We start from the raw sequence: 19,745 nt of genomic DNA on the forward strand, positions 1-19,745 counted from the left end.
ATTGTGTGGACACAAAATGCAGTTAGTTAAATCGCAATATAATGTATTACAATACTCACCATATTGCAAAAAGCTTGAAATCACAATAATATTGTATCATGACTGAAAGTATTGGGATAAAATCATATCGTGGGGCCTCTACTGATTCACACCTCTATTTCCCTCCTTGAAAATATTCAGACGTTAAAATAAAGACTAAATTACATTTAAACAAAAAGGTTATAAAGTTACTTATTTCATTGGTAGCCTGTTTAACTGTGTGATGTATGTGTAACTTTGATACTAAACCATCCACAATTCTTTCACATGAAGGTGAACCAATATTGTATCTAAATTGCTAGTGTGTCAGACACGTTTTTACTGATCCACCCTTACTTTAATCGCTGTCTGCAACAGCTCCGTGCACACTAAAGGTTGTTTTTACACTTCAAGTCTATTTTCTCAAGAATACGTGCATAAATGCAAGGTTGATGCCCAACAAAAGGGCAGGGTTTTATCATTATTTTATATTAGTTATTACAATTGTATTATATTACCTTTCATTTTTTAATGATCTGACCTTGTGCATTGATTTGAGTTTTTCTGATGGCATGTTTTCTCATTTATTGCTGTTTACATATTGATTTATATTCTGTGTAATCCATAACTTAATGTGTAAAACCTTTTGAAAAGTTGTATACAAAAAGTTTTTTTGTCCTCCTCTCCCCTCATTTCTTCGGTCCTTTGTTGTTCGATGCTCAGCCAGATTTGCCGACTGAACACGGGGTTACGGTAATCTTTTGATAATCTACAGTTGTTGATGAATGGCCTTGTATGCAGCTGAGCAGACTCACTCTGATGTAGTTGGCGTTGACGTAGTCTGAACCAGGAATATCTGGATCTGTTTCCCTGAGTTCAACCCGTGTTGTGTCGACTGAAAACACAAAGTCATACTGTCGTTAATGCACAACATAATATCTACACTTTCCTGAGAACACATCAAACTAATGTCAACTGATAAGCTGAGCTGTCAAAGCAAAATCTTCTGCTGAGGCCTCTACATCATCATTCTTTCCACAGGAAGTTGGAGAGACAGGAAATGGCAGGTTGCAGCGTGACTCACAGGGGAGGATATTCTTGTATCTGTTTTTACTCTTGTTTTCTGGCTTCTGGCCTTCTTTCCGGGGATACAGCAGCTTGCACTCCTGCTGCTGAAGTACCTGGTGGTTAACGAAACAAAAGAAATTCAACAGAGTGAGACGTTTTTATAAGACAGAAATCCAAAAACTGCTTATTCTGAGGTCATTCATTCATACAAGCTAGATTAAAACATAACTTTACTGCAGAAAGGTCCCCTGTGGAGTTTAAGCTAAGGTGAGAAGTGCTCATTTGTGGTTGGTGGTTTCACACTTTTCTGTTCTGATCAACAAGTGGCTGGAATTGGCCACATATACAGCAATGCACCAACAAAGACGAGGAAGAAAAAGATGCGCACAAAAGTGTTTTGGTTTGGGGTAACACTGAATTTTTAACATAACTTTTGCTTGTTTGCAAAACAACTGCATTTAGTGCTCTGTTTTTGGAGAGTGTAATGGACCTGTAATACAGAAGGGGTCACCCTGGAGTGCAAGAACAGAAACACCGCATGTGTCAGTGTTCAGGTTGTTCACCATTGGAGTCTCAAAAGCTCTTCTCACAGAAGTTAATTTTGGATGCATATTTGCTAATATGTTGAGCAAAAACAGCATTCATCTACAGCACTTTAGCTGTAATCACAGAAACAGTTTAATGCCATAAATACAAATAGACCAGTTAATAGCTCATCTACGAGGCAGCATAACAGTGTGTATGTTGTGTTTATTGGGTCCCACACACACATTTATACAAAAAGAGTGCAGTAAGTCATTTAAATTAAGCAGGAAATGCAACAACCAGACACTGATCAGTAACAATGATCTTGTAAACCAAACTTGCAGTGTAAAAACTAGGTATTAGTGCCGATAAATACCAAATAATAATGAATAGCCTAACATGCACTGTCACATTGGAAATAATTGGAAACATTAATAACCTGCTAGTGACATGAAAATGACAAATACAAAACATAAGAGCATGCCACAAGATGAGCTTTGGCATCATTACTCAAAGGTTAAGACGGCATGAATACATTTTGAATTTCCCTTGATAGACAAAAGAACAAATAACTCACTGGAAACCAAACATAGACGCTAGCCTACACAAATGGATATGGAACAGATGAATAACATAAGAAGTCGTGGAACAAATGCCCTACAGTGTAAGATGACATTTTGTATGACAAATTACTTATATGAAAAATACTTTATTGTTCATGTAATTTTGTGTGTGTGTGTGAGGTCAAGCAAGAATTATGTTTTACAAGGGATGTGTTGTACAAGAGCTATTGAAATTTTTTTTTCAATAAAAAGCAATAATTTACATGACTCAGTTTCCCTAATAATTTCTCCTACAGAGCTGGAGTCATCCAGCTCTCGACTAATCACAGTTGAACACCTTGAGCCTTGACTAAAATAAAATAAAATAAAATAAAATAAAATAAAATAAAATAAAATAAAATAAAATAAAATAAAATGAAATAAAATAAAAGGCTCAAAACCAAAATCAAAACACTAACTGAGATAAATGTATCTTGGTTGACAGGGAGGATTCTGGCGCTGACAGTTTGGAAGCTACATACCTCAAATTCTTCCCAGAATCCTTGTTTGGGTTTCTCAGAGTTGTCTGCTACTTTGTTGAGCTCTCGTACCCGGTTCTCAATGTTGGCTGCATTTATCCTCGTCGCATTAAAGGGCTGTCATAATCACGTTGGGACATGGAAAATGTAATTAGTCAACAGAGCAGAACGTGTTGTTTGAAAAACAAAAAAAGCTCAAGTGTAAACATTTTATGTGGTTTGAATTAACCACAATATTGCAGCTGGACTGATGGCACCAGACTGCAATGCATTTGTTTTTTAAGTTTCTCTTTCATACCTGTTTGAGGTGCACTACAATGCCACTTTTCTCCACCATGGGGTTCTTCTTGTAGTGATCCACCAGGTCAGCCAGGGTGTCAAACCTCTCACCGCCACCCACGTCGTATTTACCGTCCTGCTGGAGGCAAACATCAACAGTTTAACTACAGTAACAGCTGGTCTGAGGAGGGCAAAAATAAATCATGACCCGCTTAAAAATACATGACTCAAAGCAGCAACAGTGTGCTGCTGAGGCAGTCTGAGTGGGGAGGGAGAGTTACCTCACCTGGTAGCGTATCATAACGTGGGTGACCTTGGTCTTGCGGTCCACGTTCTCGTGTTTCTCCTCATTGGTGAGAACCGAGAGGACAAAGTCGCCCGGTTTACTCTGGCTCTCCCGTACCAGGAAGCTCCCGGCTTTGCCTTTGTCTGTGAGCAGTTTCTCTGCATCTCTGCCAGAGAGGTGCCCATGGTACCATCTGGACAAGAGCGAGAAAACCAGACTGAGATATACCAACACATGAACCCAGAACCAATATTCGATGACAATCTGACAGCTTGAATGGCTGAACATTAGGGCTGGTCATTGGTACTCGATATCAGAGGTTCTCAATCTTTTTTCAGCCAAGGACCATTAAGAAGATACAGTCATGGAAAAATTGATTTGACCATTGTTTTCTTCAATTTCTTGTTAGTTTTAATGCCTGGTGCAACTAAAGGTACATTTGTTTGGACAAATATAATGATAACAACAAAAATAGCTCATAAGAGTTGAGTTTAATTTAAAAGCTGATATGTAGCCATTTTCCATGGTTTTCTTGATAATAACCAAAATCATTATCAAGAAAACCATGAAAATGTCTAGATATCAGCTCTTAAATTAAACTCTCATGAGCTAATTTTGTTGTTATCATTATATTTGTCCACGACTGTAGATAATATTCCCATCATATATGTGTTATATGATGGGATTGTGGGAATGGGATATACATTTTTAACACTGTAAAACAATAAATACTGTCTTCAGTGCTTTATATCATGTACTCATGTACTTGCCTAATTTTCCTAATATTTGCTTTACACCTGCAATACCTGATTGATTTAGCCACTTGCAGTGCAGTGAAAACAAGTTGTGAACACAACATTTACACATTATCACCCTTTAAGCTGAATGGCAAACTTGTTAACCCACATTTGCTTGTTTATACATCCAGCAGTTACTGAACAAAAATAGCATTTATTATGAGTCATTTTTCAGGGCCACCTGATGAATGGAAGTCCAATATTCACTTTCCTTTAAGCTCTACCAACTCCTGAGGGAAATATCCAGCTCTTTAGCTGCCAAATACTCCACTGTGTTTCACCAGCTAATCTCTAGCAGCGTCTGTTGGCTGCTCGGTGCTGAGCAGGCTGTGTACAGTGGGTTTTTGTGTCTTCTGCAGCCAAAAACACTTTAGGAGCTGTGAGAGTGAACCAACACAGTAAAGTTGCAGCTGGACAGCTAAACATTGAGCTGAAACTGATTATAGAAGCTGCAGATACAGGTGATGATTCTCTGTAGGTTCATCACTATGGCCATTGTTATTGTAAACATATAAATTACAGCCAATTTAAGTCCTGTTTTGGACACTCAGGGTTAAAACTAAATAAATAATACAGCAGGTAAGACCTATAAGAAACCAGAGTGAACATCAGTGTTGATTATTTCAGACTGGCTGCGTTCACCGTCTGCTTCTCCAACTCCCGTAGAGATTCGAGAAGCTCAGCCTCAAGCTCGATGCTGCTTTAAAGCAGACAAATTATCGAGACAAGTAACACGAGTGGAGACAAAAACTTGACCAACTGAGGGGGAGGACGAGCAATATGCTTCCTGTATTGTGAGTGTAGACTCCTACTCTAGAATGAAAGTGTCTCTTACATTGCTGCAGCCTCACTCAGTTGAAAAACCTGCATGTGTGCAATTTCTTTTTTTCCTGTGTGGTGAGCATCAACATAGGGTAGGAGGCTCTGACAAGAGATGTATGTAGAATGGAAAAACCACACAAACCATAACCATAGATTGCATAGAGATATATACTGTACATCACAGTGTGCAGATGTGTATAGAAAGGGAGAATGTACATAACCTGCTCAGCGTGAGATGATACTTAACACAGCTGAAAAGTGGTGATCTGCAAATTATGATATAAATATAAACACGTAGCTTTTCTAAAAAGCTTCCTGTATGCATGGATTCCTGGCATTAATACACCGGCTGCCTTAGTCTCCCATTTCAATGAAGGTGTGTAGGTGTGATGAAGTGTATAGTGCGTCCAACCTTTGTATACTCTCTGAAAGGATGTTAGCGTGTGCATACTTGGTGAGCATAAACAAAAACAGCAGCACCACCCACTTAGTTTGTTTGAAGATGCATTTGGGAATATGCCACTATTTATGCATGTAGATGTGAGGAGCATGTGGATCTAATGTGTATGGAAAAACGCATCCACCCTGCAAACAGTATGTGTAAACACATATACGTGTATAGGTACTAAGTTAGTGATCTCATAGCTGATTTTTTCATAAATAGTTAACTTGCTGGTAATGTAGGCCTGGACGATGAATCGGCCACACTCATTCAATCAATATGTTTTATATCATAATCTAACAATGTGTAATGTTCTATGGCTGCACTAAATTACATTTTCTGATATTCAAAGTTTTATTGAGGTTTTTCAAATGATGTCTTGAATATCTGACCCTATTTTATGATGTCATCAGCCTTTAAAAAATCCTCAAACAAAATCCAGAGAACAAAATAAAAGTGCAAAGCTAAACTCTCACAAATATGAACTGAACCAGAATATTTACAGAGACATTTAGATAAAGTATTTGGGGAAAATTTGCGGAAATTATAATTTTTTCTCAATTATTTACAGCGCTCTGCAGTTATTGAAAAGGTTTGGATTACACAATGCAAAAACTATCCTAAGCCCCCAGCAGTGGAATCAATGTATACAAAAATACTACAATACTAATAATCAAATTAATCATTTTTGAAACGGGATGAACAGACGTAGGAGAAAAAAAAGGCTGTGCAGCATTTAAATCTTAATTTAGAATTTTAATGATATGAATGAAGCTTTAAAGCCTAAAAATCACAAAATCATCCCCAGACTCATTTGAGTATTGGCCTCTTTTAGGTCAAAGTTTTTAAGCTTCTTCACAGGTCTGATGAATCCACTATAGGCTACCTAGCCATCCCTAGACAGCGGACAAACTCTAAGATGTGAACATAGTGGAGCATTTATCAGTGGATACCAAGAAATAAAAAGACGTGTCATAATAACTCCTGTAATAATAATTATTCACCATCTGAATATTTCTGTTGTTATGGTATTCTTGTGGTATTAATCTTTATTTTCCCAACTGCACATCTATTTTCCTGGCATTTGTTGCTTCTTCACTGATCTCAAATCTGCCTGGAAGTTTTTGTATTTTTATTTTGTCCAGAGTTTTGTCCTCTGCGGGGTGAAAATGCCTCACAAACACCTTTTTAAGCCAAAACAAGATACTGTGACCGCACTGGAAGCTAGACTAATAACATTTCTGAGGTGGTTTAGCTGCTCCTCATGGCAGCCTGACAACCCTGAAGCTGTAAGGAATAAAAATAACTGCTTGTGGTCAGGGAGAAACTTTATGCAATTTTAATGAGTTTAGATAAAAGAGCAACATATTGAGCTGACCTTAAATAAATGTATATGTATATTTGTGCCTATCAGCCTGCGTTCATCCACATTGTGCTTAACTGTATGCAAATGTGAGCTGATTTGCATGCGTGGGTGTCAGTGTTTGTCGGCACCTCTCAGAGGTGGGGTCCTTGCAGTTGAGTGGGTACTTGAGCTCGATGACATGGCCGTTCCTCTCGCGCAGGAGATCCTGTTGTTCGGTGTAATACTGAATCAGCTCGGCCAGCGTGGCAAACTTCTCGCCCCCGTACAGGTCGTAGTAGTCACCTGAGTTCTGGATTTTAATGTGGGTCACCTCATCATTGCGCCTGAGTGGGAAAAAAACCACAGTGGGAATTCATTAGTTAGTTGCCATGCGTGTAAACAGGTGGACTCACTCCGAACAAGCACGCAGCAGTTTTCTCTCCGTGTTTTCCTCTTGTTCACTCGCACCCTGCAGATATTTAAACACTGAACACACACAAACAGCCACCCACACACATGTTGAGACATTATATACTCACACAAACACATTCAAGTCCATACACACTTTGTCGCCCACACTCACTCACAGAGCATAGATGCAAAATGCCTAGCTTATCAAGCCATCTGCTCCCATTTTAAGACTTTGAACCTCATTTAAAATTAAAATAAAAACACTTTAAAGATTCTGCAGATGTTGTGACATTATTTTAATTTGTCTGTTGTCTTTTTTAGTGTTTTTTCTCACACTAATTTATCATATTCTGTCTGTGCAGATGGATTTCTCTGCAATAATGGAGCAAAGCTGGTATATAGAGTATGGAAAAAAATATTAGACCACCCTGGTTTTCTTCACTTTATTGTTCATTTTAATGCCTGGTACAACTAAAGGCACATTTGTTTGGATAAATTTAATGATAACAACAAAAATAGCTCACAAGAGTTTTATTTAAGAGCTGATATCTAGCCATTTTCCATGGTTTTCTCGATAATGATTTTGGTTATTATCAAGAAAACCATTTTCAGTTTTCTGATATTCAAAGCCTTATTGAGGTTTTTCAAATGATGCCTCTATAATGTCCGAGCTTATTTTATGATGTCATCACCCTGACAAAAAGTCAAACAACAAATCCAGTGAACAAAATAAAAGTGGAAAGTTAAACTCTTCCAAATATTAACTGAAGCAGAATATGTAGAGAGACATTTAGATACATACTGTTTTGGGGATTTTGGAAATTATTACATCTATAATTTTTCAATAAATTACAACAAAAATAGCTCACAAGAGTTTAATTTAAGAGCTGATAGCTAGCCATTTTCCATGGTTTTCTGGATAATGATTTTGATTGTTTTTTCATTATATTTGTCCAAACAAATGTACCTTTAGTTGTACCAGGCATTAAAATAAACAAGAAACTGAAAAGGGTGGTCTAATAATTTTTCCCTGACTGTATATAATGAAATATAAGTACACAACTGTTACATATAACAAAGTTACTGTGACAACACTGATATGATAAAATAAGCCACAAGCTACTACAGGAGAGAAAATGCAACAAAAGGCTGCTGTGATTTAAAATAACTGATCCACTTTATCACACACAGAACATTATTCACTGTAACTTCTATGAACAAAAACAAACACACATCTTCTCAGAAGGGATCATCCCTTTTTCTTAATACTCTGTAGTTTTTATGTATTTGGAGGAAGGCTGTATCGTGATTGCTGAATAAAACAATAGAAAATGCACACAGCTGCTGAGCTCAAAGACTGATAAGCCAGAAAACCTATTGTATGACTTTGCATATTCAAAGTCTGGTTTCTGACTGGTTTGAATAGGTGCACACAAATCTGAAGATACACACACACACATATACAGGTCTACTCTATAAAGATGTATATTGCCTGGAAGCAAGTGAAGAACGAGAAGTGGCTCAAGCTCAACTGCTTAATGTACTTGTTTTTCCATTTTCCATCTCCAGTGACTTTGTCCAACTTTAGCAGAGGTAAACAAAACAAAACATCCTGTAAACACATTAAGTACGATGACACAAGCACACACGTGTAACTGAGGGCGTTAGCCAGCCAGGCAGGCCGTCAGTACTATCTATATTACTTTGTCGATACAATACTAGTCTCTCTCTCTCTGCAAACTGGTTATCAGCTAATGGCCATATCGAATGGCACAAATCCTATTTTCCTCCATCACTCTTCTTTTGAATATCACAATGCTTTTTTCCATTCTTTCCATCCTTCCACTCAACATACTGTAAATCTTTTGCTTCCTTCGTTCTGTCCCATAATCTCTCTCTCGCTCTCTCCATCCCTCTCTCTCAGTATTTCCTGGTAATTGCTTTATGGCTCTATTAGTGGCTGTTGGCAGGGTGCCACAGGTCTATGGCCCTGCTAAAGGCCCCTCCTCAACTCTCCGACCAAAGCTCCCTTTTCTCTCAGAGTTTAACACCATTAACTCTGGAATGAGACAAACACATCCTATTAGATTTTCATTCACTTCCCTGCTCTGCCTATTTCAGACACTGATAACATATGTGTATTTATTACAATATTGCAGACTTCTTTACAGCAAGGCTCTGGCTCTCTACTTTCTATTTCAATATACAGATTACTGAACATGATTTTCTGTCTTTTACTCCATGTTTTTGTGAAGCGTAAGATAAGTAATTATTAGAAGCCCTATTAAAATATATCAATATCTATTTAGCCTTTAAAAAAAAGCATAATGTACCAGGCTGTAACAGCTTCCTACAGGGTCTCTGCAGGTTACAACAAGACAAAATTTAAGACTTTTTAAAGACAATAATAAATACAATTTAGGACCCATTTCACATCCATACTGTAAAAAAAGTACAAAAGACATGAAAGAAAATCAGAGGTCTGGAATAACGTGCAAAGTATATGAATCTATTTATAGATCTTTCACATTGGAGAAGGAGCAGTGTGCTTCATATATGTTTCCATCCACCGGCTTCAACCATGCATTAAATTGTTCGTTCTGGAGGCACAAATCGTTGAACTTGCGCTTACCCATCTTACACAAGTAATTTGGCTTTGCTGTGGGCTTTTGGTAAGTTTTCTCCGCTGCTATGCTAGCCTGTAACACACCGGCTGGTTGTGCTCGATAAATTCTGACTAGGCTGCACAGGTACTTCGTTCCGTTTTGTAGTTATGTTATAGTGTCCTCAAAAATCTAAAAGTAACGTTAATAAATTTCTAAGACCTTTCAAAATCATATCTAAGACATTTTATGAGATTTTAAGAGAATTTTATATATTTTAAGGCCTTAAACTCAAATTATGATTTTAGACGTTTTAAGACTTTCTAAGACCCTGCGGATACCCTGTTCCTATCAACCACATAACAAAAAAAAAAAAAGACCCAATGCCTAAATCTGATTATTTGCACATTATAAATATTTACTATTTTGCACAGCCAAAGTGTGTAGCATAACATGTGTGAAGCAAAAAAGGCATGTGGAAGAATCACAGTTTCCAATGATAGTAAATAAAAAAACAAAAACAATAATAACTAATCAGCACAGTCCACACCATCACTGTAGATGAAGCCTACAACCGCTTCTGCAGCGGCATCTACAAAGCTGCCCACTCAGCAATCCCACGAGGCTAACGACCCCCCTACGTCCCATGCCTGGACGATGAAAACGCTGCACTCCTACAAGCCTACAAAACATCAGGGGACCCTGAGATAGCAGACCATGTCATTGAATTGCTAACAACAGCTCGGCGAAGGAAATGGGAGGAGACAGTAGCTGACCTGAATTTAACACACTCTAGCAGGAAATGTTTGAGCCTCATCCGCCGTCTAGGAGCTGCACAGAAGCCCCCAGCCAAAACCGAGCATCTGTCACACCCAACCAAGTTGCATCCCACTTACTGGCTATTGCAAAAGCAACTCAAGACAAACACACCAGAAGAGCAGTTACAACTGAGCTAAAGAAATACCAACAAGCGCTCAGAGAGGATAGAAATCCTGAGCCTTTTGAGGTTGCTGAACTGGAGAAAGTCCTGCAGGGCCTGAAATGTGGAAAGGCAGGAGGATATGACAACATCTCTCCAGAGATCATGAAACACCTTGGCCCCCGAGCCCTAACCTGGCTTACCCAATTCTACACCAGGATCGTAAAGACAAACTTGATCCCAAAGATATGGCAGACAGCAAAAGTTATTGTCATACCAAAACCTGGCAAAGACCAAAAACTACCAGCCAGCTACCGCCCAATCTCCCTACTCAGCGTTCCTTTCAAAATCCCGGAACGACTAATACTACAACGTATTTCTCCAGGAGTAGAGGAAATTCTTTGTGTGGATCAGGCAGGTTTCCGCAAGGACTGCAGCACAGGAGAACAAGTACTGGCACTATCCACCTTCATCGAAAATGGTTTCGAGAGCAGACTGAAGACAGGGACTGTGTTCCTCGATCTCACGACCGCCTATGATACTGTCTGGCACAAAGGCCTCCTACTTAAACTCATTAAGGCACTCCCTGCCTGGGCAACGGCAATAATACAAACTCTGCTGACAAACAGAAGGTTCAGAGTTCACCTCGGTCAGAACACGAGCGCATGGAGAAGGCAGACAAATGGGCTGCCACAAGGCTCAGTTCTAGCTCAAACTCTGTTCAACCCTCGACACAAATGACCTACCCACCACCAAATCTCGCAAATTCATCTATGCAGATGACATCTGTCTGGCATTTCAAGCACCAGATTTTGATCAACTGGAATGGGTGCTCACTGAAGACTTTGCTTTACTGGACCAGTTCTGCAAAACCTGGCGCCTAAAGCCAAGCCCAGCAAAAACTGTATCCAGTGTATTCCATCTCTACAATGCAAAACCTGCCAGAGAACTAAACATCTACCTGGGCGGACTCAAGCTGAAGCATGCCTCTAATCCAACCTACCTTGGAGTGACCCTTGACCGGACCCTATCCTTCAAGGAACACCTAAAAGGGACGGCAGCTAAGGTTAAGTCAAGAAACTTGCTCTGCAAGCTCGCTGGTGCAAAATGGGGGGCAGCAGCCTCCACACTGTGCACCTCAGCACTGGCCCTTGCATACTCTGCAGCTGAATATTATGCCCCTGTCTGGTCCAGGTCACCCCATACACACCATGTGGACACCCAGCTCAATGCGACCATGAGGACCATAACTGGGACTTTGCATTCGCTAAATAAATAGTGAAACAACCTAAATAAACAGCTGCTTTGTGTATCATCTTTCATCAGCATGTATGCATGTATCAGTATTCATCTGCTCCATGGCCAATTATAAAGAGTAAACTCTTACACAAAGACTGTTAAGTGTTTGTTCAAATCCTACCAATGCACATGTTGCAGCGGCAAAAAGTACCTTCTGGGGTCTTTGGAAAGTTTTTTGTGGTCAGATTAAAGCACCTCAGACTCTCTCCTTTAGCAAATTGTTGTGGATGTTTACAAGTCATTGTCATTTAATTACATTTAATTAAAACAAGACAAGTTTTCCCTTCATTAAGATGTCATTTAATTCCATTCATGTAACAAAATTCAACTTTCAAAGATGGGAAGTAATGCAATTCAAGTAGGAGATTCACTGGCTGAGGACATGAGCAAAAACAATCAGGACAAAGTGCCTGCACACCAGAAAGTCTTACTGACAGGTGATCAAAAACTTTTACATAAAACAAAGATTCGTGCACACTGTAAATTACTTGCTCTTATCAACAACAGTTGGATCCTCAGACCTTTTACAGTTAAGGATGTATCTAATTGCATCTAATTTTAGTAATATATTATCTTTGAGAAGTACAAGGTTGTTCCTTCTTACTGACTCCAGTTCTGTATTTTTAACAACATCCTCTGTGATTATTTCAGCTGCAAAGGAGTGGCTGAAATACCACTGCCTGATTATTCTGAAAGCTCAAAATTAGTTGGATTCACTGATAAAAACAAGCTGGTTTAATCTCAGCTATACTGCTCCTTTATATAAGATAATCTCATAAAACCAGAACTATGTAAACTATTTTTATCATAGTGCGAAAAATACAAAATTAAATATATGTAAGTACACAAATCATAATGTAATGAGATTAACTTTCAGCAAAACAAGAAGAAAAACAGAGTATGTGGCAAGAATATGAAGTGGAGATTTTACTACGTATTTCATTTGAAGATACAAAGGTATCCTGCTTCATGGGGGGAAACAAATGCAGTATATACAAGCAAGATAAGTCTGTCCTTGAGTGTTTTATGAACTTGTTTCCACTGATAGCGCTGACTGAACACAAGCACAAACGTATAAAACATCTGTGAAGAACTTAAGAACCCTAAAACTTCTAAAAAAGTCCAAAAGTTAAAAAAAACTTCTCCACATTGAAGCCTGCATATATGACTTAACTAACACACACACATACCTACACACCCAGACAACTGGGAAATGCACAGAAATAAATATGCACTTACAAAGCCCAGAATATATAAATTATTGCTTGCTTTGCCCTGAAGCTATTCCAAGCAACATTTTTTACTCAGCCTGAAACCACTGAGGAATCCCTTTTACCATATCCAGTACACTTATCAAATTGAGGGTGATAGAGTTTTGGCCTGTATTTCAAATACTCTTTTTCCCCCCCCATCAGACTACTATGCAGATTTCTTCACCTAAATCCTCAAGGAGGCATGTTCAAAATCAGATATAAAACGTTTTTCTATGTCTCAAGAGCTTGGCCTGATAGGCTGTGGAAAAAGGATCGTCTGGTAAAAAGTACGCACGTCTTCTATTTCCTGAGCTCACTTCTTAAGGTTGTGTAATTGGAGCCAAAAATCAGACAGCTACAAAGTCTTAACCATCAAAATCACCAGCATCATTCAGCAGAATGACTTGTACAATGCACGGCAGATATCAAGGGGTAACAATAGCTACTTTTTGTACCATTGGTAAAGTTCAGTTTAAGCAACCAACATCCCCACATTAGCTGAGCTACTTAACTACTACTGGAAGAACTACCGTTGTTGGCTTTATGCATACACTTATGATGATAAAATTATGCTTTTAAACATTAATGAATAGTAGGGAAAAGGCAATCATTTCCAAAGGTTTAAGCTCTCAAATAGTTTTTATTTCATGTGTCCATCTGCTTCAGAGGCTAAGAAATAAAAGGTTTTTAGTTGTTAATAATTCTGTCAGGTTTTCAGAAAATCCCTCTGGTTTTAGGGGGTTGTTTTCAAACAATGTTCGGGTTTAGAATGCTTTTTTAAAGGGCACATTATGAGTGAGTCTTCCTGAAGATGTATTTTTCAAAAAGGGAAATGTAACATTTGGGTTTGTGGGGTCAGAAACTGAGATGAATGAGCTTAAAAAATGCACCCACTCACGTCTCGTGTTTCTGTGTACAAACAAAACCTAAGAAAGATAAGGTAAAGATAAGTAACAACCACTGTCAATAATTACAGAGGGAGCAGACTAAGAAAGAGCTTCTGCATCCTAATGCTGCATTTTTATATCATAATACAAAGATTTCTGTTATAGCTTTCCTCTTAAAAGCAGCGAGCATAAACAGTATTTCAACTTTTCAGGTGTTGTGTATTGTTTATGGTACATGCAATAGGGCTACCTTTACGTGTCAGGAAAGTAGAAATACTGCCAAACATTTGCACGCAGTTAACCAAACCTAAAGCCACTTTTATCTGACAGTGTTGATCTGGGCTGTGTCATGATGTGGGAAGTTAGATGTCAGAATGCAATATCCACAACATTAAAATTAATAAACTGTTGAAACATGGACAACTAAACATTCATCGATTCACAATACAGTAATGAAGGTGACATTTATTTTTTTAATCGACTGTGTCAACCTATAAATAGCCTGGCTGCAGTGGAAACATATCTAAGTAAACCCAGGCTAGCATTATATAATACAGAGGCTAGGAGAAAATCCATTTGCGCTCTGTGGTAAATTGCCCTGCAAAATTCTCTCTTAAGATTGCCCTTAAAATTCCTCCTCGGGGTGTTTATAGTGAATAAAGAGCATGAAAAATGAGAAAACTTGACCAGACTGCTCTCCTTACGGAGTTGAACTTGGATATAAATTATAGCTAAACTTTTTCTGCTGCAAACTTTCTCTTTTTCTCCCTCTCTGAGTTTTATGAAACTCTGAATTGATAACATTTTCAGAAAACCTCAAAAAGCTCTCATTAGCGTGTCAGACTTCAGCCTTCAGATGGTTTTTAGCAGCAGCTCCGTCCGACCCCTCCTCCCTCCGTTCACCTCGTGGACCGGAGAAGAGAGAGGTGGTGGCGATAAGAAGAGGAGAGGCAGAGAGAGGAAGATAAGACAGAGAGAGAGAGACAGAGAGGCACAACAGACTCCCTCAGCGTCCATTACAATCTGAACACTCACAGTGACTATCACGCTCATAATGGCCTTGGTAAGATGAAACCTGGCTAATGACTGGCTAATTAGACTCTCCTCTGCTCTGATAAGACATTGTGTGTGTGTGTGTGTGTGGAGATTGAGTTAGGTAGCATTGCTAAGAATAGCTTCTGAAGATCCAGGATAATTAAGTAATTATCTTCAGTGTATTATATTTTTTTTCTGTACAGACTGGCGCAGTACAACCAGTGGTGGAAAGTATTTACTCAAGTACTGTACTTAAGTTCAATTTTGAGGTACTTGTACTTTACTTGAGTATTTCCATTTTATGTAACTGTTTACTTTTTACTCCACTACATTTAGCTGACAGCTTTAGTTACTTTTCAGGTCGAGATTTAACATAAAAAAACATGATCAATTTAGAGTGACTAGACTTCTTTTTTTTTTTTAAATAGTTCAGTGTTACACGGGGAGCGACCATATTTGGATCTGTCGACACTGACTACACGCCTCTCTACACCTCAACCTGACTGAGAGAAGCTGCTGCTAATTCATGTTAGCATTAACTGGAGCATTAACTGGGATGTTAGTTTTGGCAAAAAACAAAAACAAAATGTATGTTACTGAAAAATGAACAGCCACTCCTTGGAGTGTCTGTTAGTCCAACCAAACACTGAACAAGACATTTTTACTGAACAAAACGTTCAAATAAACTGTCATTAAGTGAAAATACAGTGTGAAAGGGTGAAAGTTAGACCAAAATCGGTAAACGTCCTTTTTTATGTTTATATATAACGTTAAATATAACTTTATTGACACGTTGCCATGGATACGCATTGCTCTGCTTCTCTCCTGATGACGGCTCACCCTGGTAGTGACCTGTCAATCAAAGGTAGCCACGCCCCAAATCATACGATTCTTTATCTTCTATTTTCATCTAAATGGGGCCATTATTTGAACTATTATATAAATATATATATATATATATATATAATTCTGCGGTAATAAATCAAGTGAGAAGTTTTCTCATTTTGCACTGAAGTGAATGGACAGATTATTTTGCAGCCAAACTTAGCGCCCCCTGCTGGAATTTTTGGTAGAATGCAGCTTAAGGCGCATCCTGGTTTGCCTCACTGCTCAGATCTTGATAAATAAAAAAAATAATATAATAATATATTTAGAATATATAAAACAATCTGAGTGGGTACATTCTGCATAACGAGTACTTTTAGTTTTGATACTTTAAGTACATTTTGAATGCAGGACTAATAGTGGAGTAATTTCACAGTTTGGTATTAGTACTTTTACTGAAGTAAGGGATCTGAATACTTCTTCCACTAGTGGTGTTAACTGATATGACAAAGGCCTTGAGACGGTTCTAACATTGTTACCCACTCCTAAGAGTACTACTTTTCCACCACTGAGTACAACCAATATATAGCCACAAAATCCAAATCAACTTCCTGTCAAGGTTAGATTCAAAATATTATAGAATCTTGTAACCAATATTTATATATTTTGCACTGGTAGAAGTGTACTTGAGGTATAAAACATAACTTACTACTGGTTGGCTCCAGTTTTGCCCGATAGTTGACTCAATTTCCTGAGAAACAGGATATTGTGGCAGGACATGCATGGATCACACAGTGTGCCTATGTTGCCCTTTGTCACAGGAGGGGCATATACGGCATATATGTAGACTGTTTGTTCAAATAAAACAGATATATTTTTGTGCTAAAATGAAAAATTTTGTCACACAATGTCAAAAAATAATGAATTTGTAACAGCTTTGAACCTCTTTTTCTGGATGCTTTTCTTCAATACTTTTTGCACAGTATAAACCCAACAATAGCTATTAAAAAGTTCCCTCCAAATGTGTGTTATTTTGTAGTCTTATATTTAGTCTCAAAACTTACTGACATATTCAAAAAGGTAAAGATAGCTAGTTATGAGGGGAAAAAAAGATTAAAGCAAAAAATGTTTCAGCCAGCCTAGTTTCCTATGATTGCACAGATATTAGTAAATGATCTAGTAGCACAGAATAGTTTTAAAATGATAAAGGTAACTTATTTTAAAAACAGAATCTGTCTTAAGTTTGCTACTACACCTAACACTGTGCCTTTTTACAGCTCCATGCTCAAAGGGTGATAACAAGAAATGTCCTGAATATGAATAAAACAAAATATAAAGAAAAGAAAAGAGACAGGAAGAGTCTGGGTCTCCACCGCACTCTTCACTCCTCACTCTTTAAACCAGTACCTGGAAATCAGTGCTGAATTCAGAGGAGAGGTTAGTGCCAACAAACGTGGAAGAGAACTTTTTTTAGCCTATTTTTTTTAGTTAGTTTTAAGATACTCAAATTAGGTGATTTAACGTGAATTGGTATTCGGTAGTACTGACCTTAAAAGTACTAAGTTAGGTGTCCAAACCTAGTTATTATTGATTATTTTTGTATGATTATTTTTTTGAGTCCACATGTTGTTTTTTTTAGCCATGGGGTATGCCTCCTCCTCTTTCCTCTTAGTTTAATTTGACCTAGCTCCTCTAGCAGGTGGTGAGGCTTTGCACACTAGCCACTTGACCTGTTCGTGTGTGTATGTGTGTTTAAGTCTGTCAAGACCACAAACTGTGGCTACAACTCACCCCACCAGCCTTCCTGTGGTGTGTGTGATTTACGACACTCTGCACCACACATGCACACACACATGCAAACCACAGGCAGTGAAGGTCAAAGCCTTAACAGGGCGCTCACGCCTTAACATTATTTAAAAGCGAGCAGCTGACTGTCTAACTTCACTGTTTCCTTTTCCTCTTTCTGTCTCTGTTTGTTTCTCTCTTACACGCACACACACACACACACACACACACGCACGCACGCACGCACGCACGCACGCACGCACGCACGCACGCACGCACGCACGCACGCACACACGCACACACGCACACACGCACACACACACACACGCACACACCCTCTCCCTTTCCATGCCAGCCACAGTTACAGTCACAGAGTAACAAATGCGTTTGGGCTTTCTTCCAGGCGCTTGGCCGACTGATGTATCTCTTAAAAGCTTCCGTTGCCAAGAAAGAGACACTCTTCAAACTCTCTCATCTTCTATCTCAGTTTGTTTCCTGCTCTCTGTAATCACCACAGCATGCAGTGCTGAGTCCTGCTCACAAGAAGTTCTGCATTTTCTGCAACACACTAGGGTTAGCAATTAAAGAGATGACAAGAAACATGTTTTAAGGCATGTTTCTAAGGGTATTACCCTCTGCTGTGCTAGTCCAACTCCCCTCAGTGCCACCCTGCTGGCCGGATTGAGTCAAAATGTGACCAAATTGCACATTTCACATTGTTACTAGAAACACTCAACACAAAACAACTTCTGTTCAAATGCTATCTATTTACCAGCAGACAACAGTGATGTTACATCATTTGCTGAGCCACAGGTGGGAATGTCAGAGACTCTGGAGGTTTGTCCTGAGGGCTGAATTCCCACGTCAGTAAAAGTCACTCCTCATTCTTTCACTGAAAACTGATAAAATCTACTGTCGATAAAATCAGCCTGTCCTATCATAAAAAACGTCAGTATAGGTGTGTGTGCAGGCAGCCAAAAATCGAGCTATATTTATGTATTTCACTGTCCACTGAAATGCGTCCGCCGCCATGTTGCTAACTTAGTAGTTTTGACAGCCAAGTGAAGTTAAAAAGGCGGATTCCTGCATTAGGTTGGAGGCTGGGGTGGTGCATGGGTCGAACAAAGGGCAGACTTTTTCACCCAGGAGAGCGGGGTTCAAGTCCCATGTGAAAACAAAAGTAAATTATTTTAGACTTAAGTTAGGTGAATCATGTTTTTGAACGTAACTTTGTTTTTTTCCGTGACTTGCGGTAGTCATGTGATCCTTGTAACTACTTCACTTCCGGCATTTACATACATTTATTTACTTTTTAAACTTTTTACTTTACTTTTTATTGTCTTACTGGGAGTTTTTTTGCCCTAAACCTATGTCAGTGGTTCTAAAACATAAATTCACAGAAACTGCAGCCTTTTTTACAACTACGAGTGTGTGTGCTATTTTTAAAACACGCTGCTGTGGTACTGACACACAACCTCTTCTGTCGTTTATGTTGGGGAACTTGTTGGATAAAATCCAGTCATATAAATATTTTAAGGCTATTGGGGCACTAATAACTTTTGTTTTCAGTGCATTCACAGCTCACACAGTTGGCCTCACTTTAAATCACAGTGGATTGGAAAACTAGCAAAATGCCTAAAAATAATAAATGTCACAAATTATTTCCCAGAGAGAACCACTTGCCTCTCTAATCACGCATCCAGCCTCTCAAAACAACAGCAGCAGAGCTTTGTTTGTTCTCAGGGCTGAACTTTGAACTAGTGACAATAGTGAGATGAATTAATACTGAGGCTGATGGTGAACAACAAAAACAATGCAAAAAAGGAAAGCGAGTGTGTGTAGGTGAGGCCTCACCTGACAGAGAGGGTAAAATCCCCTGGATTGCTCTTGCTGGGCCGGGCCAGGAAACTGCCGTGGACACCCCGGGTCAACAGGAGCTGCTCTGCCTCAATTCCGGTGATGTTGGGGTGGAACCACCTTAACAGCAGGACAGAGGACAGAAGAGTGTTACACACCAAAGTCATCCCTGTGTCCATGTCTCAAATATGTGTGCAATCTGTGCAAC

General features: G+C 38.8%; 1 protein-coding gene across 3 annotated transcripts in view; it reads right to left on the minus strand.

Annotated features, from left to right (window-relative positions):
• The window catches only part of ptpn11b (protein tyrosine phosphatase non-receptor type 11b), a 54,468-nt gene that overhangs the window by 18,574 nt on the left and 16,149 nt on the right, over window positions 1-19,745 (minus strand). For 2 of the 3 annotated variants that reach the window (XM_059333609.1, XM_059333611.1), the window contains exons 2-8: window positions 19,535-19,657; window positions 6,813-7,007; window positions 3,258-3,450; window positions 2,991-3,110; window positions 2,696-2,809; window positions 1,103-1,199; window positions 834-913 (exon numbers count right to left, since the gene is read on the minus strand). In XM_059333609.1, the coding sequence (XP_059189592.1) occupies window positions 834-913; window positions 1,103-1,199; window positions 2,696-2,809; window positions 2,991-3,110; window positions 3,258-3,450; window positions 6,813-7,007; window positions 19,535-19,657 (922 nt within the window). The remainder of the gene's footprint in view (window positions 1-833; window positions 914-1,102; window positions 1,200-2,695; window positions 2,810-2,990; window positions 3,111-3,257; window positions 3,451-6,812; window positions 7,008-19,534; window positions 19,658-19,745) is intronic. The other variant, XM_059333610.1, reaches the window with a different exon arrangement.

The sequence above is a fragment of the Centropristis striata genome, chromosome 5, assembly GCF_030273125.1.
Source record: "Centropristis striata isolate RG_2023a ecotype Rhode Island chromosome 5, C.striata_1.0, whole genome shotgun sequence".
Taxonomy (NCBI): Eukaryota; Metazoa; Chordata; class Actinopteri; order Perciformes; family Serranidae; genus Centropristis; species Centropristis striata.